Source organism: Phodopus roborovskii, unplaced genomic scaffold (assembly GCF_943737965.1).
Source record: "Phodopus roborovskii unplaced genomic scaffold, PHOROB, whole genome shotgun sequence".
Taxonomy (NCBI): domain Eukaryota; kingdom Metazoa; phylum Chordata; class Mammalia; order Rodentia; family Cricetidae; genus Phodopus; species Phodopus roborovskii.
The window spans coordinates 9,960,001-9,987,341 of record NW_026126645.1 but is presented as its reverse complement, the minus strand read 5'-3'; the positions used below and the strand labels follow the sequence as shown (position 1 = coordinate 9,987,341).

Sequence of the window (27,341 nt, the reverse complement as noted above, 5' to 3'; positions counted from 1 at the left end):
AACATATACAGAATGACATCTCCCATCAGTGTTGTGCGTGTGCGTGCGTGCGCACGTGTGTGATCATGTTTGTATGTGCATGAGAGAGTGTGTGTGTGCACGTGCGTGTGTGTGTTTGTGTGATCATGTTTGTATGTGCACGAGAGTGAGGGTGTGTGTGTGTATATGTGTGTGCACGTGCGTGTGTGTGTTTGTGTGATCATGTTTGTATGTGCATGAGAGAGTATGTGTGTGCACGTGCGTGTGTGTGTTTGTGTGATCATGTTTGTATGTGCATGAGAGAGTGTGTGTGTGCACGGTGCGTGTGTGCATGCATGTGTGATTGTATGTGGATGAGAGTGAGGGTGTGTGTGTGAGATCATGTTTATATGTGAACGAGAGTGAGGATGTGTGTGTGTATATGTGTGTGCGTGTGCATGTGTGTGTTTGTGTGATCATGTTTGTATGTGCACGAGAGTGAGGATGTGTGTGTGCACGTGAGAGCGCATGGCAAATACGCTGGTGTTGCTGATGATCAGGTACCACAGAGCTGTGCCCCTGGTCCCTGGCCACCGAGTGCAAGTTTCAGTTTGGTTATCCTGTGAGCTTGTCAGGTTAGCTTATGCCATTTTAACAGCCAGCCCCAAATACTGGTGGCTGAAAGTTGTGAAGGACACTGTGGGTGACAGGCTGTTCTGTTGTTTTGAGTCTTGAGTGACAGAACATTTGCTTTGGTTATTTTTTTGGTTTCGAGGTAGAGTCTTGCTGTGTTGCCCAGGTTCAGTGTGAACTTCAGGATCCCAGCTTCAGCTTCCTGGAGTACCTGGGCCATAGGTGTCACTGTACCCCTTGTGCTGAGCATTTTGACAGGGCAGATAGGAAAACAAGAGCTCAGGAATGGCCTTGGGTGGCACTTTGGTGGCCACCCAAGGAGCATGGAGCTGGAGCATGGTCTGACCAGGGTGAGGGGTTGGGGGTCGCCTTGCCCTATATTTATATAGGTTTGGCAGAGTTCTGGGCAGTGCACCACTGGTGACTGCCTTGTGGGTCAGTGTTTTAAATGCGAGAGTTCAGGCAGATATAGACAGGCAGATAGAGAATATGAATGAGAACTGTTTGAAAATTGGCAGCACTGGGCTGAGCTCCCTACTTGGAAACCTCTGGAAGCAACACAGTAGCTGCTCCCTTTTTGAGTGTGTGCTGGCCCTGTAGTTAACTTCTATCATTTGTTTGTGAGAGTAGATGTGGGAATTTACGGTGTAGGAATTTGGAGTGGGATTTTGAAGGGCTCGTTGTACTTTTACTCTGAAAGCCCTCCCTTGTCCTCTAAGTCGGGCAGCTAATATTCCAGTTTTCCAGATAGAATGCTGTTGTTGCTATATAATGTTTTTAGTTTAATTTTTACTTTACTAGCCTAAGGCTATATGGCTGGAAAGTTGACTCACATTCAAAAATGTGGTGTCAAAGCTAGTACTGTCTGTCTGAAGCACTCTGACTTCCGGCTTGTCTTCCTGTTTAAAGCCTGTGTGGCAGGCTCCCAGATCAGCTGAGGGGAGCCATGATGGTGAACCTGGTCCCCACACTGTTCTTGGGGACCAGCTACTGTTTAGATGCCTGACTGTTCCTTTACTTTTTCTTGCTCTTCTGTTTGGGTGAATTATCCTCAACCCTCCCCCCCCCCCCTTCGAGACAAGGTTTTTTTGTGTGGCCCTGGCTGTCCTGAAACTTGCTCTGTAGACCAGGCTGGTCTCAAGCCTCTCCCTTTTAAGTGATTAAAGATGTGTGCCACCACTAGCTGGCTTCCCCCCCAACTTTAGTTTTCCAACTATTCTGATTCTGTGTGTATCATCATCATAATGGTACCAAGCAACTACTAATTGCTTTATGCAGCTTTCTCTTTTCCCAGAAAAGAACTGGGTTTGGATTCACGTTCTGTTGATGGGTCAGCTGACTCACTTCCCTGTGTGCAGAGTAGGATGAGTTTTGGTTGCTTCTAGTGAGCTATGGTGGTCTCACACAGATGCACAGGCTGGCTGTGGGAGCTATGGTGGTCTCACACAGATGCACAGGCTGACTGTGGGAAGAGAAGCCTCAGGCAAGCTATAATTTCACAGACAAGGTAAAAGAGGCCCTAGATATCTACTGGGGTTATGATTTAACGCATGGCTTTCTTAGCTTAGGATGGGATATGGGGCTGTAAAGCATCAAGGATAGATATAATAAATAGACTGGGTATATTGTTATTCCTCGTGCATTCCTGTGGATATAATGACCTTTCTGCAAATGCGGAAGGTTTAAAGCACAGTGCACTGAGTGCATTTTGAGAGGCCTGTGGACAAAACTGATGCAGTATCTCAGACTGAAAGCTACTCTGGGACATTGATGGGTGCGATTGTTCCACACTTGAACTTAGTTTTGTAAGGTGGGATTGTGTTTAACTTTTCGTTTGCTTTCTTCCCTTTCAGATTTGACTTTAAGAAATGTAAGCTGCTCTATGAGAGTTTTTCCAACCAGACCAAGTCCATTAACCTGGTTTCCCACTCTATGATGGCATTTGACACCCGCTATGCTGGGCAGAAGCCCAGCCCTGGCATGACCAATGTGTTCAACTGTATCTTTCAGCCATCCAAGAGCAGCTGCGCCACCCAGGGCTCCATTCAGATTGAACTGCATTTCAGGTAGTGGAGGCCGACGGCAGCTCTGCTGTCCTTTCCCTCTCTCACTAACCCCCGTCCCCATAGGCCTCTCAGTGTGGCCCAGGCCGGGTTGGAATTTACCTTGTAGACCAGACTTTCCTTGAAGGTAGTATCCTCCTACCTCTACTTCCCCGGTGCTGGGATTACAGGCATGTACCCATACTTGGACCCCCGGCTGAGTTACAGACAGAAGCTGCATGTGGGTGCTGGGATTTGAAGAGCAGTCAGTGCCCTTAACTGCTGAGCCAGCTCTTCCCCCCCCCTCCCATCTTTCTCTATGGAAATACTTCCCTTTGTGGTCAGTGGGCCAAGTCCGTGTGGCTTTCTAACATCTAAGGATCAAAGATTGGGGCTGACTGGCAGTCAGCAGCGTTCCCTGTCACTCAGCACCGGTTGCTTCCATGCAGTGTTAAGGACTCACCAAAAGATGTCTCTGTTGCCTTAAAACAACAACAAAGTAGTTTGGCATGGAGCCAGATCCTCAAAATCAACCTCCTTGTAAGCTTTAATTTGTTAAGTGACTCGGGAAGGAAGAAATTATGTGAGTTGAAGGAAAACCCCCAAGCCAGAGCTTTCTGGCCTTCATGAAAGGGAAGGCGTTTCAACCTGAACAGTTATTTATTTAGGTCTCCCGACTCTGGCACCATGGGAGGCGGTGGGGACTGAGAGGGTGGAGATGTTCTAGAATGAGATAGGCCTTAGCCCCAGGACTTAGTCTCCCTCTGCATAACTGTGCATCCCTGTCGAGCTTTGAGATTCACTTTCCTCTTTGATGGAATGAAGCAACAGTTGAGTCATTCTGGCGAGTCACTTGGCACCCGAAGCAGCTGCTGCTGTCACTGCTTGTACCCTTCCCTTCTCCCCTAGAGCAGTGCTTCCCAACCTCCCTAATGCCGTGGCCCATTAATACAGCTCCTCATGTCTTGGTGACCCAACCATAAAACTATTTTCATTCCTATTTTATTATTGTAATTTTGCTATTGTTATGAATCGTAATATAAATATCTGATATGCAGGATATCTGATACGTGACTCTCATCCTACCAGTAACAACGAAACAAACACCAAACCACCCCCTCGGCAGAAGGACCCAATACATGGAAGCCCCCATCCTGAGAAACATCTTCAGAAGTGCTGCCACTTTTGAAGGCAGGATTGTTTGACTCTCAAAGGTTTCGACCCATAGGTTGAGAACCACTGCTCTAGCTTGAGATTCTTATGGCTCATGGATATTGTTCTTGTGTGGCTGGTGTTTCAGTGTGCCACTCAAGAGTTCCTCCCAGTTTAGCTTTGGAAGGGAGAAGCTCTTGGTCTCTCCATATGCCTTAAGGAAGCCTGGCAAAGGAGACATTTTAGCCCTTGTGGGAACATTAGGAGCCCAACAGTGGCAGTGCTAGTGGCTTCTTGCTGGCCCCTGCCTCGACCAGGCATCTTACCTTTTGCCAGTTGACTCCTCCCAGCTCTGCAAACATTGGTAACTTCGCCCTGCTTTTACACACACACACACACACACACACACACACACACACACACACACACACACAATAGAGAGCCAGAGAGGCAGAAGCAGAGATAGATAGAGAGAGACAGAGAGAGAGAGATCTAGACCTGGAGAAGGGCCAACTGACTCTTGGAAGACTGCACAGCTCAGAAGTCTAGCATTCACAAGTTAGACCTGGGCCTCTGATATCAAAGCTGAGTTGCACTAACTCTGCATGTTCTTGGCCTCTGTCACTGGCTGAGTGTAGCCTTGGGATGTGATGGGTGTGTTTGGCAGCACTTTTGAAGATGTTTCTCAGGATGGGGGGCTTCCATGTATTTGGTCCTCCTGCCAAAGGGTGGTTTGATGTTTGTTTTATTGTTACTGACCTTGACTTTCTAAGTAGTCAGTTCTTTGTCTCCTCCCTGTCAGGTCTTTAATATTCAGGGAGCCCAAAGTATTATTCTGTGAATACACTAAAGGCATATAATTCTATGGAGTCAAACAATCAATTCTTACCTTGACTTTTGCTAACAGACGTGCCCTTGTTAGCAAGAGGAGTGAACTGCTTCAGGGAGAATTGCTCTTCTGTTGGGATTTTGTATGTCAAATAGAAATGACTTCACAGTGTTGAAAGGCTTGAAATATTTTCCAAAACGGGGTCTGACACACTGACTTTCCAGTTAGCACCGAGGCCTGACAGTCTCTGCTCAGAATAGGGTGGAAAAATTTTACTGAGGGCAACATTTTTTATCCATTACAAAAGAGTGGAGTGTTTCTGTGACAAATTCTGTGTGTGAGAAGGAACTGTGCCTTGCCATGCCCTTTTACTAGAGGCAGTGAGCCAGGGTTAGCAGAAGTGCGACTGGAGAAAGCAGCCTTGGGCACATCCTCAGGTTAGCCTTTCGCAGGCAGGTCAGGGAGCGCTACGACCAGGGTCTCCTTCATTCACAAAATCAATTCAACCCCTAAACCCTGTGACCCATCTCTAGCCTGCCTCTGCTGGCACCCCTTCCTCTGCCTGCTAGTGTGAGAATAGGGCTGGCCATTGCCCCTGAGGTCACTGTGACTTCAGGCCAGGCCTGAGAGTCTTTCTTGGGAACCTTGAAGACTATAAAACCGCTCCCTGTCCCTTGCCCATCCCTCTGCCCCATTTCCACTGCAGGGTGCTTGCTATCCCTTCTATGGCCAATGCCCTCTTTGGGTTAGAAGATGTGGGGTCTGAAGAGTTGCCGTTAAAGCCAGATAGTACTGGTACATGAAGGTGGCATTTGTAAAGCACTGCTGAGCTTCTAAGAAGTAGCTTTATCAGTCTTAGACCAGTCTTAGACGAAGCTGGCATGGGGGCATACCTGCTATGCGCCTCCTATGTGCTTTCTCTTACAATGTTAGCATTTCTCACTTTATATATGAGGACACAAGTTGACATGCCCAGCATAACACAGCATGAGAGTGGCAAGATTTTAGTCTGGGACTCTTGACTTCAGAGCCTTTGCTTTTCGTACTGGACCAGCCTTTCCCAGCCTTGTCACTGTAGGGTGGCTATTCCTTAGTAGGGTTTGGGGCCAGAAGCATCTCAGAGTTTGGATCTCCCCCCCCCCCACTTGATTTTGGAGAATTCACATAGGCTTTGCTAGTCAAACATCTCTAATAAACCTTCCAGTACCCAGGGCCTGGAGGGATGGCTCAGCAGTCAACGCTGCTTTACCAGAAGGGCCAGGGTTCATTCCCAGAACCCAGATGACGACTCACAACCATTTCGGAAATTCTGTCCCAAGGGACCAATGACTTTTCCTGGCCTCCTTGGGCACTGTACACATGTAATGCAAAGACATACCTTCAGGCAAACACACATGAACATACTATACGTAACAACAAAAATGACGAACATCCAAAGGATCTCAGTTCACATGTGAGCATTTTTGGTATTGGGATTGGGATGCTTAGCAGGTATTTCAGAGCAGGCTGCTCCTTACTGTAAGGCTGTCCTGTACATTGTGGCATGGTTAGGAACAGCCCAGTTCTATCTACTAGGTGCCAGTTTTGTCCTCTCAATTATTATTATTTTCCAAGACAGGGTTTCACTGTGTAGTCTGGCTGTCCTGGAACTCACTCTGTAGACCAGGTTGGCCTTGAACTCGTGGAGCTCCATCTGCATCTGCCTCCCAGTTATTATTACTAATAATTATTGTTAAAGACAGCACAAGCAAATATCTCTAGACACTGCCTAATAAATGCCTGTTGTAGATTCATGTTAGTTGAGGGCTCTGCTATTCTGCTATTCTGCTTTCTTAGATATAGTCCCTCCCTCCTTTAAATGAGGGGCTGGAGAGATGGCTCATTGATTGAGTGCACTTGCTGCTCTTGCTGAGGGCCTGGGTTTAGTTCCCAGCACCCTCATGACCGCTCACAACTGTCTGTAACTCCAGTTCCAGAGGATTCAGTGCCCTCATCTGACTTTCATGGGCACTGGGCATGCATGTGGTGAACAGATGTGCGCAGGCAAAACACACACATGAAATAAAAAACGCGATTGACCTCCAGAAAGCTTATACTTGGTGTGCTCATAAAGCAGTGCTGAGTGTTTCCATGCTCAAAGTTGGCAGTTTAAGGAACACTGGAATGGGAGCCGCCATGGTGCTGCACACTTGAATCCCCAGGTACATAGGAGCCCGAAGCAGGAGGACCGCTGAGTCCAGGCATTCGAGGCCATCTTGGATAACAAAATCAGAAGAAAAGAAAAGGCAGCGCTGCCTTGGCAGTGGTTGAGATGCTGTATTTCTCTTTGTGATTCTGTTCTGTCTTCTTCCTTGCAGATCTACAAAGGATTCCTCTTGTTTCACTGTCGTCCTCAACAATCTCCGAGTGTTTCTCATATTTGACTGGCTGCTGTTGGTCCATGACTTCCTGCACACTCCCAGTGATGTTAAGAAGCAGAGTGCCACTCCAGCACGCCACCGCAATGCCAGCAGTGAATCTGCTGTCGTCCCCAAAACCGTTAAGAGTGGAGTGGTCACCAAGCGGTCTTCCCTCCCCGTGTCCAATGAGAGGCACCTGGAAGTCAAAGTCAACGTAACAGGTGATTGTTCACAGTGCACGACACCGTCTGTCAGTTTGGATGCTAGCTCAGACCTCTGGGCCAGCCATAAGCCCTTGTCTTTTGAGACCGGGCCTCACATAGACCAGGCTGGCCACAGACACTAAGGTCTTCCTGCTTCTGCCTTGGGGGTCTGGGATTACACTGTTTTTTGTTTTAGAGGCAGGTCTCGCTCTGTGTCACAGGCTGACCTGGGATTTGCAGCTGTCCTCTTGCCTCCCAAGTGCTGGGATTGTTGTATAAACCACTGCATCTAGCTTCATACTGTTTTTTTTTTTTTTTTTTTTTTTTTTTTGATGAAAACCCATTGTGAGTGAACACAGATGACTAGAGATCTGTCAGCACTTACAGTGGCAGCTGGACACCAGTGGGCTGCACTCCTTGTGGGCAGTGTAAACAGCTGTCAAAGCTGCCATAATGCCCCATGCTGCTTGACCAACCCATCTGACTCTTCTTCCTTGGGTTCTAAGTCCTCTGGAGATGGGTACTCTTCTTCTTAACTTCTGAGCATCTTTTAGGCCTCCCGCAACAAGGAGAATGTTATTTCTCTACATTCTAGTCCGTTCTGCCAGGCCCTGTTCTCTTAGTTCAGCTGTGCTTGCCAGGTTCTGAGTCTTGGATGGCAGTGTAGCAGGACACTGAGAGCTCACCTGGTGCAGTTGTGTCAGGACAGCCGGGTGATGCCAGCTTCCTTGCTTGCCTTGACTCATGCTGTTGTTCTTTGCAGGCACGGAATTTGTGGTTGTTGAAGATGTGTCCTGCTTTGATACCAATGCCATTATTCTGAAAGGCACCACGGTGCTCACCTATAAGCCCCGCTTTGCAGATCGCCCCTTTTCAGGAAGTTTGTTTGGCATTGAGGTAAGTTTGTGTGTAGACCATGCATGGCACTGTAGAGTGCTCTGGAGAGCAGCATCTAGAAAAATATTTGCCTCTTGTTGTGCAAAAGTTTTTGATCTTTTGACTCTTTAGGGAGCTCACCACCCAGCTCCCAAATAAATCCCACACTGAAGATTAGTTATGAATGCTGGGCATTAGCTTGGCTTGTTTCTTGCCCGCTTTTCTTATTTATCCCATCTACCTTTGGCCTCAGTGCTTTTATTTTTCTGCATTCCTGTGTACCTTTCTTTCCTTCTTACTCCATGTCTGGCTGGGTGGCTGGCCCCTGAAGTTTTCCTTCCTCTCCCGTTCCCAGATCCTCTCTTCTCCAGATTTCTCCTCACATTTGTCCTCTCTGCCTGCCAGCCCTGCCTGTTTCTCTCTTCTGCCTCACTATTAGCTGTTCAGCTCTTTATGAGACCATCGGGTGTTTTTGACAGACACAGTAACACAGCTTCACAGAGTTAAACAAAATGTAACGTAAACAAAAGCAAACACACCTTAAAGTAACATTCCCCAACACCCTCTTGAATGCTTATTTTTCCAGTGCTAGAAATGGAATTGAGGGCCGTATGAATGTTTAAGCAAGCACTTTACCACCAAGCTACATCCCATCCTGTCTCCCTTTTTATGTCAAACTGTTTGTTAGGCCCAACCTCCAGAGCTTTTGAGTCAGTAGGACTGGGAAAAGACCCAAGACTCTGTCTTTATAAATATGTGTATGTATAATATATATAGTGTGCAATTGTATATATGTGGTTATAATATACAGTGTTTATTGTGTGGTAATTAATATATACAGTGATATATATAGTGTATATGATTTGTAAATATATATATGCAATTATATATGTATATATACATATAACATGTTATAACTTATATATTCACATAATACATCTATATAGTTAAAATAGATATATGGTATATATTATATATGATATATAGTATATGTGTAATTTATACATGCACAGTACATAGTGTCTATAATTTATATGTGTGCATATATAGTGTATGTGATAAACATACATATAGTGTGTATATAATTTATATATAATATGCATATAATGTGTGAGTATAATGGAGTGACTGAGTGATGTGTATGTTTATGTGTTGCTTTGGATTAAACCCAAGGCCTTGTGCATGTTAGGCAAACACCCTACCAACTGAGGTAAGCTACATTCCTTGATCAGCTCAGTTCTTTTCTGTTTTGATTGTCTCAGTTGCCTGGGCTAACCTTGAACTTTGGATTCTTTTGCTTTAGCCTCTGGGGTAGCAGGGATTATACAGACCTATGCCACCATATCCATCATGGCCTCCTGATCACTTCTATAGGGAAAGATTCAGCGAAGGGCCTTGCTTTCTCCTCTTGCTTTTTCCTCCAGTCTAGTAGCTTACCCCCCTGTGCCCTACCCTCCAGTGTGAGGACACACCCGCCTTCCTCAGGACATTAGTCAGTGAGACCCTCTGTTCCTAGTCCCATTCACACCTTGTTGGGTGGTCTGGTTCTGTATGTCTCATCTCCCTCCTGTCACGATAGATGCAGTATTTCTTTCCAGTGCTGGAAAACCATGTACCACGGGAACCCTTAGTACATGCCAGGTTAATGTATTACACTATGGAATCTCCCCCATGATCTCTTAAGGAAGACTTAGACATGAGTTTTATTTGGGAATTTATTAATGGATCACCAGGTACAATTGAGTTTTGTGTAGTCCCTGAAGGAAAATGGAAAATGAATATTTTTCCTCTAAAGCCTTGGAAAAAACTCCATGGCAGGTTTGCACAGTTGAGGGCAGTGGTCCTGCTTGCCTTGAATCTTCCTCCCTTACAAGGAGCACTGTCCTGTGAAGAGCCAGGGCCCTGGGGTAGGGGAGGCCTGCTTAGAACAAGCAGTAAGGTTTTATATGGTATCCAGCCCTTTAGGAATATCTGATCTGTAGTGACACCCCAGATGAATTAAACAGAGGGGTCTCTCTCCTTGAGCAGTTGCTTTTGTAGGGTGAAGAAAATTCATCTGGCTGGGACAAGGAGCTGTATGCTCAGGTGCTGGGATTGATCTTGGGATTGCGGTTTGTCTGCTCCCAAGGCCAGCTTTGAGTGGGGCATTGTGGGGCTGATTCAGGAGCACTCAGTACAGTTGGGCTTGGTGTAGCCGAAGCCCCCAAAGGAGAAGAGGAAAGGGAAACTTTCCTGTTTCAGGATCTCAGAATAATGAAGTGGCAAAATACTTGAGATGCCTTGTTTTTTGGCTGGTACAGCCGGATCTCAGTTGTAGGGCATCTTTGGTAGATCACTGGGAGGACTGATGAAGTGTAACCCATTAATCTTGGGCATGGTGAAGGGCTTTGGTGTTGTGTAGTGCTAAGGAAATGCCCTGTGAAGATAGAGGCTCTTAGGGGGTGAGAGTACCTTCACACGAATGCGCCCTTCTTTCCTCTGCTCCTTCCGAACATGTAAAATAGTTTGATTCCACAATGGGAGTCCTCCCTTACTTCCTCCTGTCTTCCCTGAAACACATTGGTTTTTATTTGCTGGCATTGTACACAGAGTGTGAAGTCTAAGGTAATGGATTCCTTCCTATGTACCTGTCTGGCGGCTTTAATAATGAATGTGCTTTAAATTAGGAAATTCTGAGAGGAGGGAAAATTACCTGTCCCATATATAATTTCTGTTATTTTGATGTGTTCTGACCCATTCTTAAAAGAAAGTCAATGTTATTATTATTTTGCTCATTTGAAACAGGGTCCTACTGTGTAGCACAGGCTGATCTTAAATTTCAGACCTCCCGGCTCAGCTTTCCTAGTGTTAGGATTATACTCATGAGTCGCCAAGCCTAGCTTTGTAATATTTTGATGGAACTGTATTTTTACATAACCCGTGATGTGCTGACCTTCCTAAGATTAAAGGCGTGCCACCACCACCTGGCCCTCTCTACAGTCTTTTCAACTGTGTTTTTCCTTCTTGCCTCCTTCCCTGTTCCTTCATGTTTGTGGAGACAGGGTCTTGCTCTGTAGCCCAGGCTGGCCCGAAGTTTGTGACCCTTGTGCCTCCATCTCCCAAGGGCTGGGTTAGTGCGTCTGCCTTTATGTGACTGCAGATGCCTCGCCAGGTAGATGCGGTGCAACCTCATTTGCTTTGTCTTTTTAAACTATTGAAATGGTTAATGAAATTTTCTGTATTTTTTATTATCTCCTTGGACTGGGTCCCAGGGAGAAGTGGGATGTTTGGCTCAGAGGGCAAGAGCTCTGCAAGTCATTGCGGATGGACTGGAAACATGTCCCTGAAGGTGAAGCCACTGCTCCTACTCTTAGCTGCAGGTTATGGAGTGGCAGCCCAGATCTTTTTGCAGCATTTCCTTCAGCAGCTGATTTGGGGCCCGTGAGAACACAGGGCTGATTGCTCCTGAGACAGTCCACTGATGCTGCTAACTGGTAGGGCCCTCCCAAGGTACACAGTAATCTTTGCTGTACTGCATTTCATTTTCAGGTGTTTTCCTGCCGACTAGGGAATGAGCAGGACACAGCACTGTCAATTGTGGATCCAGTTCAAATCCAAGTGGAGCTGGTGGGAAACTCTTCTTACCAGAATAGTTCTGGGCTGATGGATGCGTTCAACAGTGATGATTTCCCACCCATCCTAGAGGTAATGCTGAGTAGTGTTGTCCTTGCCCATGTTCATGCCTGAGAGGGCGAGTGAGGATTAAGAAATAGCATGTGGAAAAATTATAGATCCTAAAGAGAAGACAGAGACACAGGATAGAATCAGGAGTGAATACTGGGGGAAAAAGCCAAGTTTATTTATTACACATAGTCTTTATATACCTCAATGAAAAGTGGGGGAAGGCAAAGAGACTTCCTTGCCAAGATAAAAGAACAAGCAGGCATAATTACCTTCTCAATATCCAAAACATCAAGTAACCACACCCTAGACCAAGTGTCCTGTTGTCAAGGCAAGATAGACTGTAGCCACACCTCAGGCTGTTGTTAAAGTAAGACATCCATCAGTTACTTCTTAGGCCAACTGTCCTGTTGTTAAACCTTGAACAAGGAGTAGTGGGTTTCAACTCTCTGACCTTAAGTCAAGATGAAGTGGAGCCATCTCTATGGGCCCTGACAGAGCCCAACTCTTGGATGCACTGTGGTTCCCTATTGACCACTCTGATCTAGCACCATTGTAGTTACCCCAGCAGATGTAATAAATATGATGCCACCTATGATCTTGCAGTGTGGACAAGGATAAAAGACCCTTTAATAGGCTAGTATCATTTTGTTTCTTCTTTTTCTTTCTTTCTTTCTTTTTTTCTTCCTTTCTTTCTTCCTTCCTTTCTTTCTTTCTTTCTTTTTTTTAATTTGAGACAGGGTTTCTCTGTATTGTTTTGGAATCTGTCCTGGAACTATCTCTGTAGACTAGGCTGGCCTTAAACTCACAGAGATTTGCCTGCTTCTGCCTCCCGAGTGCTGGGACTAAAGGCGTTCACCACCAACAACCTGGCTGCTAGTATCCTTTTGAAGTTCTTTAATAAAAGTTGACAGGAAGCATAATTCAACAGGTAGGAATAGTGTGTAGATTGCTGCAGGATTGGGACTTCTGGGGCGTGGTGGGTCAGGTAGGATATAGGCCAGCAGAGGAAGGAGGTCATTCCAGAACAAGAAGCCGAGTTAGGGCAGAAGCAGAAGGTTTCACTGGGACCGAGAGGTATTGAGGGGGTAAGGACTGAAGCTAGGAAAGGGAGGCTTACACATCTGGTGTTCTTCATCTTTTTTTATTTCCTTGTATTTACGTGTGTGTGTGTGTGTGTGTGTGTGTGTGTGTGTGTGTGTGTATGTGTGTATGTCTGTGGATGTGCCTAGTACAGGTGCTGAGAACTGGACTCAGGTCCTCTGGAAAGAGCAGTAAATGCTCTGAACCACTGAGCCGTCTCTCTAAGCCAGGTCATTTCCTTGATAAGAGGGCAGTAATTAATCAGTCCACCTGAGCCATGGGCACCTGAAAGAGAAAAGCTGTATTGCTTTTCAGTAGTTTCTCACTGGAAAAAACTGAGTGAGTGAATAAAGAAAGGTTTCTCTCAACCCTTTGCATCCTGTCCAGTGTTGCCTGCTTGCAGTGTCTGACTGCCCTGTCCAGTGAGTCTGAGCTGCTCACTGCTGAGGGGGAGTGGTACTTCCAGACTTGACCATTGTAAGGTGATGTCTGGAGAAAGACAGTTGTTTTTCATCATTGTTGTCTTTACTAATAATAATGTTATTATTGTCATTTATTATTGTTGTTACTATTGACAGGGTCTCTTGTAGCTTAGGCTGGCCTGGAACTCCTGATTTTTTCTACCTCTCTATTTCTGAATGCTGGCAATATAGGGCAAAGAAACCCATTTTGTAGTTATCCTAGTTTCATTTCTGTTGCTGTGATAAAATGTCCTGTTGAAAAGCAACTTAGGGGAAAAAAGGGGTTTATTTCATCTTCTAATTCAAGATTATGGTTCAATACTGTAAAGAGGTTACATCTTCAAACACCTTGTCACATCTTATCCACAGTTAGGAGCAGAGAGAAATGAGTGCATGCATGATTGTTTTCTTGCTCACACTTAGCATGATTTCTCTGTTCTTCAGCACCCCCTGCCTAGGGAATGGTGCTGCCTGTAGTGGACTGGGTCTTTATCCAGTTAAGACATGCCCTCAGAGACATGTCCAAAGGCCAACTCAGTACAGTCAGTCTCCTGCTGAGACTCTCCTCCTAGCTAATTACAGGTTGTATCAAGTTGATAAAGCCACCCATCACAGTTGATCAATTTATTTCAGAGATTAAAAAAATATAATAGGTCTATGCAAAATGTATTAATGAAATATTACCATTAGGTGCTCCTCACCCCCAGTCATATTCTGATCTTGAGGTACTAATTGCTCTAGTAATTATCCTAATTTAGTTTTTTTTTTTTTAATTTTCATTCAGTTTTGTAGCTATTACCTGTTGGCTGAGACATTACCTCACCATCATTTGCTTAATTTTAAGATCTTTGCAATCTTTTAAATGAGAAGTTGTGGTGATGTCTGGACTTCTGGGACATAAAATAGGAATTATGTTTGAGTGATGTGTGGGCACAAAGCCAAACGCATTTAAAACCATTGCTACCTTTTACATTCCATTAGATTCAGTTACAAGCCCTGGATATCAGACTCTCCTATAATGATGTTCAGCTGTTTCTTGCCATTGCAAAATCCATCCCAGAGCAAGCTAGTGCTGCAGCCCCGGACACAGCAGCCTTGGAGGCAGACTCCATCAGCACTTGCCTCCCAGGGGCATCTGGAATTGGAGAGGATGTCAGAGAGGGGTCAAAACACACCTTAGATCCTGTCTTGGGTAGGTGTCTAATTGGAAACCTGATCAGTCTTCTTAATAATACGTATTCTCTCTCTCTCTCTCTCTCTCTCTCTCTCTCTCTCTCTCTCTCTCTCTCTCTCATTTGACTCTGCATCCTGACTGGTTCAACATTTGATATGTTATACATCATCCATGCTGTTCTCAAACTTATGGCAGTCCTCCTGCCTCAGCCTCCCTAGTACTTGACTTGTCCATCATACTGGTAGCTCCCCCCCCCCAACTTTTTCAGTTCAACTGTTCATAATCTAATTCTTTGTCATTGAGTAAAATTGTAAATCATAAGAATGACTCTACAGCGACTGCTCCAGCTCACAGCTCGGTTTCTGGAGTTGTATGGCTCATCTTAGTTGTAGAAACTGAGATTTTTCCTCTGAAAACTTGGAGTCAGTGTTGCTCACACTAAACAATAGACTTCCAGTCTTAAAGCTAAAACACAAGGAAATGATGGAAAAGTCCAGGGTATACCTGATAGAGGGCTATACAAGGAGCCCATTTCCCCTCAAGAAAGGAAATGCCATAGTTCCTCCTTCAACTACTTGCAGACTGTGGAGTAATGTGTGTGAAATTGTTTCCTAGAGTTGCAGCTGGCTAGACTTCAGGAGCTGGGCTTCAGCATGGATGATTGTCGCAAGGCTCTTCTGGTGTGTCAAGGTAATTCCCATGTGGGGTCTGTGACCTACCGTTTGTCTTGACAACATGCTTTCCTCTCATTTTTTCCTCAGTTCCGGGGGGGGGGGGAGAAGGTATGCATATTCAGGGGGGCGATGTATCCTCTGTGGGGGGGGCTGAGTATGATTCTGGTTTGGCCATCGTTGTGATCAGGAGGTTGACTGTTGCTGGCTGTGTGGGTCACATTCTTCCTTTGTCCCTGCTTTTAAGGGACCCTGAGCAGTCACTGCTCCATGCTACTGCGACCTTATCTGTGAAGTCAGGCAAAGAGGCCCTGGCTTTGGTGAAGTGCCTGGCACTTGGGAGTAGTTGTTAGTCGTGGTTACTGGTGGTGTTGGTAACGGTGGTGATTCTGGCAGCCATGGCTGTGGCCATGTGCTGAGCTCTCATAGCTCTGAACAGACCAATACTGATTCTTTTTGTGCATGTATGTTGTCAGAGTTTCTGTTCCGCCTGGTCCTGCTGCCCTTAGTCCCCAGTAAACACGAAGAGGTATATGTAAATTATAAACGGTTTGGCCAGTGGCTCAGACTTATTATTGGCTAGCTCTCTCTTAATTTTTAACCCATTTCTTAGTATTTACTAAATCTTAGTATTTCCATGTGGCCTTGGCTTACTGGAAAATGTCTGGACCTGTTACTCCTTCGGCAGCTGCAAGGCATCTCTCTAACTTCCCCTCTCTGCATCCTCTCCCCAGAATTCTCCTCCTCTCATAGTCCCGCCTATACTTTGTGCCTGGCTACTGGCCAATCAGTGTTCTATTCATCAACCAGTAAGGGAAACATGTATTACCAGTGTACAGGACATTCCCCTGTCATGGAAGTGGGTATTCACGCGCCTCTGTGTGTATATTTGGAGGTCAGACTGGGAAAGGTGCTGAGATACAGGACTTGGCTATCTGTGCTTGTAGCATCCCTGTGGCCTTGGAATCTCATGCGTAAGTGGGATTTGTGATTGTGTGGATCTATATGGAGTCTTGGATCCACGAATGAGAGGAGTCATGTGACACTTGTCCTTCTGAGCTCCAGCTAGTTTGCTTCATACGATGATATCCAGTTGTGTTCACTTTCCCTCAGACCACCTCATTTCATTCTTCTCTGTGGCTGGACCACTGCGCTGTGCAGGAGAACCATGTTTTCTGTGCCCACTCACACTGATGGGCATCTAGGCTGACTCTACAGGGCTGTGCACATACCTGTGGTGTCCTCACGGCTCTCACCATAGATGACACAGTCTTCTCTAGAACACCATGCCCAGGCTACCCGGCAGCCAGTTGTGTGTAGAGATGCTCATTGCATCACTACCTTTACCCCTGAAAGCAGTGAGGGTGGACTAGCTGTCTGGCTTCCTCGGTTTTGTTTCCACTCTCTCACTATGGATTTAACTTCATATTCTGTCATGCCTACTTAGTTGTCCTATGGTTTTTATCCCCCCCCCCTTTTTTTTTTTAGCCATTCAAACACATATTTCCATACATTGTAAGAGCCATTGGGTTTCTTTGTTATTGAACTAAAGCCACTTAGTCCCATTACTCAACAAGATGGAAACAGCTTTTTAGGGCTGCAGGACTTGGCAGGCTCTGCTTAGAGAACTCACTTCCTCTTTCGGGTGTTCCTGTAGGGCGGTGCTTCTCAGCATTCCTAACATTGCGCACAACCCTTTAATACAGTTCCTCCTATCGTGGTGAATTATAAGGCAGATATCTGTTTTCCAGTGGTCTTAGGTGACCCCTGTGAAAGGGTTGCTTGACCCCCAAAGGAGTCTTGAGCCACAGGTTGAGAACCACTGCTGTAAATGCTGTGAGACACAGAGAACAAACAGCTTGTCTAAGATTCAGTAGCTGGGAAGTGTAGAAACGGTCTAGAGGCAGCTCCCTTGCTCCAGAGCCCAGGCCCTCAAGTAGATGAGATGTTCGTGTTCTGAGTGTGGGCTGACCCTGATTTCTTCCTACTGCCCTTCCCCCTATTCCTCCTTTTCTCTGTCCCTTCCCTCTTTTTCTTCTTGGGGGCAAGAGGGTGTTATTCAGGCAGGTGGTACTAAGAGTTCTCTGTCTGTCTGTCTGTCTGTCTCTCTCTCTCTCTCACACACACACACATACACACACCCCTCATTTTGCTCTCTACCCTCGGGGTTTGCGATTGAGAAGACAAACTATGCACAAAGGAAGACATTTGAGGACAGTTAATATCTGTATGTGCAGAACTACAGATGAAATTTGCATACCAAGCTGCCTTCAGCCTCTGGGCAACCTCACTCCTGCCCATCACCCCACCCTTTCACTTCTCTGTCCACAGATGGCGCAGGATGGGGGCCTTGGGAGTCAGCAGGAAAGGTGTCATCAACTTGAGTAGAAGCTTACTGTTTGCTTAAGAGCAGAATTCCTGTTGTCCCCCGCCCCCCTTCTGGATCACGTTCCCTAGGACCACTCTCAGATCCCTGAGAAATGGTGCAACTCCTCACCTTCTGATTTTCTTGAAGGCCAGCTGAAGAAGGCAGCAAGTTGGCTGTTCAAGAATGCAGAGCCTCTGAAGTCCCTGTCCCTGGCCTCCAGCAGTAGAGACAGCCCAGGGGCCATGCCAGCCCCACGCATCTCTGGAGTGGAGGTCAAGGCCGAGAGCATATGCATCTGCTTCATCGATGACTGCATGGACTGTGACGTGCCCCTTGCTGAGTTTACCTTCTCCCGTGAGTGTGCCTGGCTTGGGGCACCTCAGCAGCCCAGTGCTGCTGGGTTCTTAGCACCTTCCTTTTACATTTTCCATGTATTTTTGTTCCCCTTTACCTCATAGTACAGTAATTAAGTAACTAAGTTAAAACTTAATTGTTTAACATGTTTTTCTGATTCTTTTTGGTGTGTGACAGTTTCTCTGTGTAGCCCTGACTATCCTGGAACTCACTCTGTAGAGCAGGCTGGCCCTGAACTCAGAGATCCACCTGCCTCTGCCTCCCAATGCTGGGATTAAAGGTGTGCACCACTATGCCCTACCAGATTTTTGTTTTAAACAAAGCAGAGTTGAAGCTTAGTAAAAATATTTTAGTATAAGCTTAAGCAGGATATAGAGAGAGGTTCTCAACAGAAAGTGAGCCACACCCGAGGGCATAGGTGTGGGACAGTTGAGGAAAGTAAGACATACTCAAGTATCGGTACGAAAAAAAAGTCACCCAGAATTTTTTTTACATATTTCCCATTCATGACTTCAGCCTGTAGCTCAGGAATAGTAGAGACTGACACCAATAAAATTACCATCACCTCAGGAGCTCTGGCCCAGTCACCCTGTGTGTCCATTCTTGTCTTCTCTCACACATGACCAGAGTGGTGAATAGACTTCTAAAACACACACTGGTTAAGAATGCCGATGCCTTTTCCTCTCCTGCAAACCAGACCAGGGTTCTGTTAGAAAGCTCATATGGCCTGTCCTGCAGAAGGCCACATATGAGGTGACACTACGCATCTGTTTTCGGTTGGCTGTGACCCGGGCAGGTGTGATCTCCTCAGTGCCCTCTTGCACGTGCTGGGACGAGGCTTCTGAGGGGAACAGGTGGAACTCACCTGTCACTAGCTGGGTGGCAGTGGCACATGCCGTTAACCTCAGCACTTAGGAGGAGAGGCAGGTAGATTACTGGGTTCAAAGCCAGCCTGGCCTACAGAACGATTTCCAGGACAGCTACACAGAGAAACCCTGTCATGGAAAAAAATATCATTTGTCATTTCCATGGTTTCCAGCTTGCCAGTCTTCTCTCCCTGGTGAAGTTTGGTTCTGGAGACTTGAGGTCAGCCTTTGTCCCTTCCCTGTGCTTTTCAGGGCTGCACAATTAAAAGCCATTGGGGTTTTGATTGCTGTCAGAAACTTCTTTTCGGTAGAGAATAGTTGTCTGACTTCTGATGTTTTCTATGGCAGTCTTAAAATTTTGAGTTAATATGGGGTAAGAAGGGCTTCATGAGCCCCCACGCCTGTCTGAGGAGCTGTGGACAGCTGATGGTTTCTATGCAGCACAGAGGCTCCTATTAGGTCAACCATACTGCAGTGGGCAGCTCAAACTGAAGTTGATGGGCTAAAGGGGGGCGAGGTGTTTCCTGGGGTTGAGAGTGAGGTATAGAGGTCAGAGTGGATCTGGGGGCAGTTAGGAAGAATTGGGGATAAATATGATTAAAATACATTGTATGAAATTCCCAAAGAATTCATAAATACACTAAAGGCGATTTAAGCTAGTGTTCAGCAGGTTAAGCATTCTGTTATCACTGCCCTCTTTCCATACATTCAGGGAGAAATGGTATTTATGTTCCTAAGGCTGGGGTGGAGGTGGGTGAGATGGTGTTTTAGGTATAGTGCTTGAAGGACTGCCAAAAACTCACAAATTAAGATAATAACCTGTGTATGGTGTATGTATGTGTACCACTGCATGCCTGGTGCCCATAGAGGCCAGAAAAGGTCATCAGATCCCTTGGATCTCAAGTTACAGATGGTTGTGAGCTTCCATGTGGTTGCTGGGAATAGAACCCAACTCCCCCAGGAGCCAGTGCTCCTAACCACTGAGCCATCTTTCCAGCACTATAACAACATTTAAATGCAGTGATTATAAAACATGAAAGCTGATGCACAAACCTGCATGGTAGTTATGTGTGCTGTCAGTACCAGATGTAGCTAGTGTGTGAAATGCAGTTCATTTGGGGCGGCCAGCCTTGCTCCTGCCTCTGTAGTGAGATTTGCTTCTGTTGCAGGTCTGAATTTTCTTCAGCACATAAGAACTAACCCTGAGGGCTACGCCCACTTCACCCTTTCTGGAGATTATTATAACCGTGCTCTGTCAGGTCAGTATAAAGCGTATGTTATTGTAGGATTTAGAGAATAAGTGTACATGTTTACCAGGGCCCATGCTGTATACATGGGGGAAAAGGGCAGGTGGGGTGAGGTGGAGAAAGATCACAAGCGTGTTGGCCATGTTGATGTGTTGTGACTGTACTCTCATGTCTTTCGAAGGTCAGTAAACTGGTCTTCAACTGTTAAGCATCTTTGGTTTTGTGCTTGTTTTGAGACACGGTCTCACTCTGTAGTTCAGGCTGGTCTGTGCCTTACTGTTACAGTTAGGCTGGCCTGGAACTCATGGAACTCCTCCTGCCTTTGCCTCCTGAGTGCTAAGATTAGTCTTGCACCACACACTTAACGTACAAACTATAATTTTTTTAATACCCAACAGCTAGGCAGAAGTAAAATGTGATACTACTATGTACTGGGGTGCAAATGGATCATAGTTTCTGAAGTGGAATTATAATTCTTGTAGTTTGGAGGTATTCATCATGACCTAGTGACATTGAACACAGGTATATTAATTAGTAGCTGATCTGCACACCCCTTTCCAGGTCTGCGCACTAACACACAGGGGCACAGCTGTCTATAATAAGATTCTCCCTGGTCATCTTTCAGGAGTAAAATGATCAAAACATACATCTCAGGCAGCTTCACTAGTACATGGCAACAATGTGCTCAAACATGTTTTAGGGGCAAGAAACTTGAAAAGAATATATGCGGGATTCCATTTATGTATCCATCTACCAACGACTTCTTAAGAAGTCCAAAGTCCAAAGGTATAAGACAGACAGAAAGCAGAGCTGCCCAGGCAGGTGGTTGCTGGGAGTGGCTGAGAGTGGGGAAGGAGGCGGGGTTAGCACTCAGACTTCACAGAGACCTGTTGTTTTCTAGTTCCTCTTTCTTCCTTTTCCTCCCCGCCCCCCTTTTTCTTTTTGAGACAAGTTCTCTCTGTAGCCCAGACTTTCCTGGAACTCACCATGTTCACCAGGCTGGCCTCAAACTCAACCGAGCTCCATCTGCTTCTGCTTGCCAAGTTCTAGAATTAAAGGTGTATGCAACCATGCTTGGCCTGATTTTCTATTTCTTAAGTTCAACATTTATACAAGCGCTTGTGGTAGTATTTCCTTTAAATTGTATATCCATCCATACATACATGTATGTGTGTGTGTGTGTGTGTGTGTGTGTGTGTGTGTATCTATCTTAAATTCCCTTTGTACATGTGGCACATTTTCAGATTAAAACAAAAATTTGAGAAAGTTAAGCTAATGAGCCTCCAAATGTGCCCTTTTCAGCTAGTGGATTGATCTGCTAGAAAGAGGGTTGATGTAGGGGCTCTTAGCTAAAGCCACTGTGTTTCTTTTCTAACCTAAGCCTGATAAGCCTGAGGATCTTTTTCCTGTCTCCATTGAGGAAGAGGTCACTTGGCTTTAATGAAACAGAGCATTGTGTCCTCCCTGCCCTTCTTCCTGTCACCTGGAGAAGAGCATGGTGGCGGGGAGTGTTAATGCTCTTCCAGGCATGTTCCACAGACAGGACAGCAGTCATCTGTAGGGTGACCTGTAGGCAGAAGTGACTCTTTCATTGTGGGATTGAATTGGAGCCATTAAGCTGTAGTCTGTCCTTGCTGAGCGTTCATGTACAGTATTTTCCTATAAACCCTTGATATCTGCTGAACAGATGTTTTATTTCCTGCATTCTTTTAGGCTGGGAGCCATTTATTGAGCCATGGCCGTGCTCTGTATCCTGGCAACAACAGGCGGCTAGTCGTCTCCATCCTCCTCGACTGAAGCTGGAGGCCAAGGCCAAACCCCGCCTGGATATCAACATCACTTCTGTACTGATTGGTAAGTGGGAAGCTGCCTGCTGTAGGCTCACATTGATCTGTAACACAAGTCCTTCGCCTGCAGACAAGGATGCCAGGTGGGCCAATGCTCGGCCCTGTACCTGGCATCACTTACTCATCGTGGCTGCTCTCTTAGCGAACCCTAACCTGGTCTCTAGTGGCGGGGCCCCATGTTAATGCTCTCAGTGGCCAAGCAAGAGCTGAGGCTGCTTAGGGACCACAAAGGGCCCCTGTGAACTTTCTCCTCATAATGCTTGTCAGTGGGGTTCACAGAATATCCTAAAAGTGAGCTTAGAGTCTATTATTCACAGAGGAAGGTTTTTTTTCCTTTCTTTTTTTTTGGTTTTTGAAACAAGGTTTTTGATGTAGTCCAGGCTAGTCTCAAATTCACACCTGCCTTAGCCTCCAAAGTGGCTGGAATTGTAGGCACCCACTGCCATGCCCAGGTACAGAGCCATTCTGTAAGGTATGACTTGAGCAGAATGAGTTGATTCTCTGAGCTGTCCCCTATCAACTGTCACACTCACTTAGCTCTGAAAATGGCCCTGAGTGTACAGTTGTGGGTCGAGCCCCCTGCTCTTTCTTTAATGTCTCAGAGGCTTCCCAGTCCCTCTGCCTACAATGTGACTCCGTCCTCAGTCTCATTGAGTATTCACTTTTTCAAGAACCAAAACACAGGTCTGCCTCTCTAAAGATTTCCTGGAGCCCCCCCCCTCCCCCCCCCCCGGCCCACTTCTGTCAAAGCCGAGTACGTCCACCCTTCTCTGCCTTGTCTTTGCTTTAGCCCCTTTCACATCACGGGTGGCTTCATGGAGGTAGTTCTGACTGACTGCTTTGATCTCTTCTACATGGAATTGCTGTCCCCTGGGCCCAGCTTTTTTCGCTTCTAGCATAGGCCCAGCAGATAGGGAAGCACTTAATAAAAGCTTGTTTCGCTGAATTGAAATGATTTGATATACATCTTTTCCCTTTCCTATCTCCCTCTTAATGTCTTCACGGCATTCCCTCTAGACCAGTATGTAAGCACCAAGGAATCGTGGTTGGCAGATTACTGCAAAGAAGAGAAGGAAACAGAGTCAGCCAAGTCAGAAGACTGGATGGGCTCCTCAGTGGATCCTCCATGCTTTGGACAAAGTAAGGTTTTTATGTGCGCATGTCTGTCTGTATCAGCGTTAATCTACAGAGCCACCCCTCACCAAGAGATTCAAATAGAATGGTCTGTGGAGAACTCCATAGGAAGTCTGAACTGGCCTGTGTTGTTCCTTTTAGTCTTTATAAAAGACAGTTTTCTGGCACAGACTACTGAACTGTTAATGCAGGCTCTAATTCCACCGACGTGGGGGAGAGGGGATCTGCAAACTGTTACTCTTGATTTCCAGTGACTGAAGAAGGGCCGGTGCACCCGAGAGCATGTCAGGACACACTGTTGGTGTTTTCAGTTGGGCAGAAACAACTGGCTTTTCAGTAGACAGGATTTTTAAAAACTGGGTTATAAAAACATTTAAAGCTAGTGCTAGAGGGTTAGCATGTATTCTTGGAAAGAGGGAGGGCAAGATCCCAAGTGGGAAAACGTTTTTTAAAGAGGGGCCTGTATTGTTCATTGAGCGTAAAGGGATTGAATACAGGCCTCTTGAGGAAGGAGTCAGTGTGTTCTTTGTTGATGATGTTTTTGGTCCAGATGAATGCCTCAGCATGGAGCTCTGTTTGCTTCTAAGCTGGGGAGATGGTGACAGACACCACGGGTCCTGGTTGCCCCACAAGCCATTGTCATCCAAATTCAGCTCAGCCCCAACTCTTTCAGTGTGGTTTCTTTGGAGAGTCTTGGCGGGACTTCACATAGCTCATGAATACGTAAATATTCCATCTGGTCTGCAAACAGTCCTGGAAGATGGCCTTTCTTAGCATAGAAGCATTTGTGCTGGTTTGCCTCTCCTGGGGAGTGTGAGCAGGCCGCCTCGTGCTTCTTTCTAAAAGGAGAGACAAAAGCTTCGGCCGGCCATGCTTGTTCTCTGTTCTCAGTTGGGGCTTCTGAGCCCAAGCTCCAGCTCTCCTAACCCTCCTAATGACCCTGCCTGTCCAGAAGGCTAAGTCATCCTTGTATGTCCAAGGGAGCATGGTTCTGAAGAGAGAGCGTACTAGGCGACCTCAGATCCAATAGTGCCAACTCCAGGAAGGCCTGATGTGCTGGAAGGCTCCACCCTCTCTTACACTGTCTCCTCTTTCTATGCTAATAAGCCACCCTATCGATGTTAAAACTTGATTTTTATTTATCTAGATTTTTATGGTTAGTGAGGCTGTTGTGATACACTATTTTAACCATCCGAAACTCACACTCATATGCCTAAGTATTAAATGCCTTTTTATTGGGAATTCCTGGCAGCCTTCTAAAGAGGCGTCCCGCAGCATGTGTAACATTGGTTTTCAAGTTAGTAGCTTTCAACTGCATTGAACTGACTACTAATTTTCAGGTCTTATTTGAGAATCTTAACCATAATTCTGCCTCAAATTAGTTTTTTTTTTCTTTTTTTTGGTTGCCATGGTTGTAAGGCTCTCAGTAAGGGCTTATTTGATAGGCAAACCCCAGCATCATGACTCCATTGATCAGGTTATGAGAAGTACATGTGTTTTCATGATGATTATGTTCAGTTGGAATTGAGTACTGTGAGAGAAACCCCGAGAAAGGACTGTTGAAATCTGGAGGCTGGACTGACTCTTGCCTTGAGTGTTTGAGGTGCCCAGTGACCAACACCCTGCCACTCCTTAAAATCCACGCTGATCAGACTTTCCTGGGCCAATACATAGTATGGTTTAAATTACCCCCTCCCCCGAAGGCTTGTTGTTCTCTTCGAAGGGATGTTCAATGCGTTCATTGTTGCCTAATTAGAAAAAGGGCTGCACACTGCCTTTACACAGCCGCACCATCAAAGCCTTGCAGAAAACTGCTGGCTTTGCCAAGCACTTCTTGGCTCCTAGCAGTTAGGAAGGGTGCTCTCACAATTGCACGATGCATGCCACTTATAATGTTCTTAACTCGTGTTTGTGGAGGTGATTCTTCCTCACTATCCTGCTCTTACCCTCTAACTTTGTCTCTCCTGTCTACCAGGCCTCCCTCTTGTCTACCTTAGAACTAGGAGCACAGCCAGTCTGACTAACCTAGAGCACCAGATCTATGCTCGAGGTACAGTACAGCCAGAGGGCTTGCATCATCTTCCTGTTTCAAGAACCGCCTTCTGCGGCCATTTGTGCATTGTTTTTCCATGTGTGTTGTTAATTGAACTGCATTGGGGTATATTCAGTTGTAAGTAGTCTGCTTCAGTAACCTGAAAGAATGTCTCCAGCGGATGAGCAGAGCGTCGCCTCATCACGGCAGTAGCAGCAGAAGTGACATCTGCTTCCTCACCATCTCCCTTGACCTCCGCTGAAAGTGGGATCAGCTGCATAGTACACGACACAGAAAAGCCAAAGGCATGAAGGGCTCTTACAAGGAAAAGGAGGGCGTGGAGGAGCTCTATCTTTTGGCAGGCAGTGGTGGCATGGCTTTGCCTACAGAGTCCTCAGTCAGTGTTTATTCTTACACTGCAGGGGCTCTGTGAAGTAGGACCTGTCACCTAACCATTAGTCATAGAGCCAAAAAAGTGTTTCCCAACCAATTGCTTGGATACAAACTTTAGTTTCTTTACATAGGAATTTATGTACTTAGGAGATAGGATAGAAGATGTTGCTGGAGAACTGAATGGTGAGTAAGAGCAGAAAGAAATAACATTATGATCGCCAGGCCGCATTTCCTTCTTTGTGTTAATGAGCACTGTTAATCCAATTGATTTATGTTTGTGACTAATTCCAGATCATGGGTCCTGATACATCTTATTTTAAAAGGCATTTGAGCTGGGTTTGGTGCTCCATATCTGTAATCCCAGTACTTGGGAGGCTGAGGCAGGAGGATCATAAATTCCAGGCTAGCCATGGCTACATAGCAAGACCCTGTCAAAACAAAAAGGAAGATAAACCAAAAGGCATTTGAGCCTTTTTTCCTGGGAATACCGAGCAGGGTTATTGACACAGAAGGGTGACTGTATACTGTTTTTAGAAGGCTCAGCTGAGATAGGTCTTTGAGAGAGGTTCCCATCTTCATTTATTACGAATTCACACTGCTGAGCTTTCCAGTATGAGTTCCTCACTGAGGCGAACACTGAGCATTATTCCCCTGTTGCCAGTGTGAGCACAGAAATTTCCCTTGGCTTCTGTGGCTAGTTAGCATCAGGCCCTTTCTGATAGCCAGAGTTTCTATGTAGCACAAAATCCCCACTTCTTAGAATGGCCAGTTACTTTGGAAAAGCCCTGCAGAGGGGTAGGATTTCCTCAGCTGGCCTCACTTGATGCTGAGCTTGCATGTGAGGAGCCTGAGGCTTTCTTAGCCCCTGAAGGAATTGGATTTGCTCACTGGAGGCAGATTTTTGAGGTCATCAGGAAATAATGTTCTCTTTGATGGATTTGGGAGTTTTCTCATGGTATTGTGCCAAAGGCAAGGACACAGACAAGTTGGATGCTCACGCAGTGCTGGGCTTTGTGTATCCTCTGTGGTTTTAGCCTGGTATTAGGTCTGATCATCACATGAAACTTTGGGTCCTGTGCACTGTGCCTCCCATGTTATCTAATCCCACAGTAGAAGACATGCAGGTCACTTTGTATGAATTTTTGTTTTGTAGTTGAGCCTGTACTTCAAAGTGGTCAAAGCCAGTCTGCCACCTGTTCTGTCAAAGTATGACATGCACGTGGAAACTTTCAGTCTGGTTTATATGGGATGGGCAGGCGTGTCTGGTCCCTTTCCTCTTGGTCCTTGTCTACTGTAATGAAGGCGCTCTCCTCACTTGCATGCAGGGAGGCACATGAGCACTGTTTATCCTTTGGAAAGCTCTTGCTTCAGCCCTATAGCTTTATCTTTTACTTGGGGAGCACCATCGGAACCAAATGAGGCCACTGGGATGGAAGTGTACACAGTAGCAGGCAACCATTATCCTAAGCAATGTCCCTACACAATATGGGACAGGAGCACCCTTTAGACCAGTTGTTCCCAACCGTTCCAATGCCCTTTAGTACAATGCCTCATGTTGTGGTGACCTCTGAACCTGAAATTATCTTTTTGCTACTTCATAACTACAATTTTGCTACTGTTATGAGTCGTAATGTAAATAATTGGAGCTAGCAGTTTGCCAAAAGGGGCCTCGACACACAAGTTGAGAACCACGCTCTAGACTGTCTTCAGCAGATGGCTGTTGTAGGTCCTGCTGAGTTGCAGCTGTCAGAGAGACACATGTGTTAACCTGAAGTTGCCCACTTGGCAGTCACCATGCTCTTCCCCTTTGGAAAGCTGTCATAATGCAAACACAAGGCAAAGTGATGGATTCTTAATAGGCTGGTGATTATCCTGGTTGGACAGGCACAGCTTATCTTCTTGGTCTTGCCTGTGGAAAGCATGTAGCCCTGTGAAATGATTTCAGCCTCACTGGTGTTC

At 45.9% G+C, this 27,341-nt stretch overlaps 1 protein-coding gene across 2 annotated transcripts in view; it reads left to right on the top strand.

Annotated features, from left to right (window-relative positions):
- Positions 1-27,341, top strand: part of Vps13d (vacuolar protein sorting 13 homolog D) — a 213,117-nt gene that overhangs the window by 61,533 nt on the left and 124,243 nt on the right. Inside the window, exons 15-25 of one of the 2 annotated variants that reach the window (XM_051173624.1) lie at positions 2,445-2,657; positions 6,972-7,234; positions 7,980-8,113; positions 11,621-11,776; positions 14,278-14,488; positions 15,086-15,160; positions 17,657-17,863; positions 19,899-19,988; positions 21,690-21,830; positions 22,841-22,963; positions 24,933-25,007. In XM_051173624.1, coding sequence (XP_051029581.1) covers positions 2,445-2,657; positions 6,972-7,234; positions 7,980-8,113; positions 11,621-11,776; positions 14,278-14,488; positions 15,086-15,160; positions 17,657-17,863; positions 19,899-19,988; positions 21,690-21,830; positions 22,841-22,963; positions 24,933-25,007 — 1,688 coding nt within the window. The remainder of the gene's footprint in view (positions 1-2,444; positions 2,658-6,971; positions 7,235-7,979; positions 8,114-11,620; positions 11,777-14,277; positions 14,489-15,085; positions 15,161-17,656; positions 17,864-19,898; positions 19,989-21,689; positions 21,831-22,840; positions 22,964-24,932; positions 25,008-27,341) is intronic. The other variant, XM_051173625.1, reaches the window with a different exon arrangement.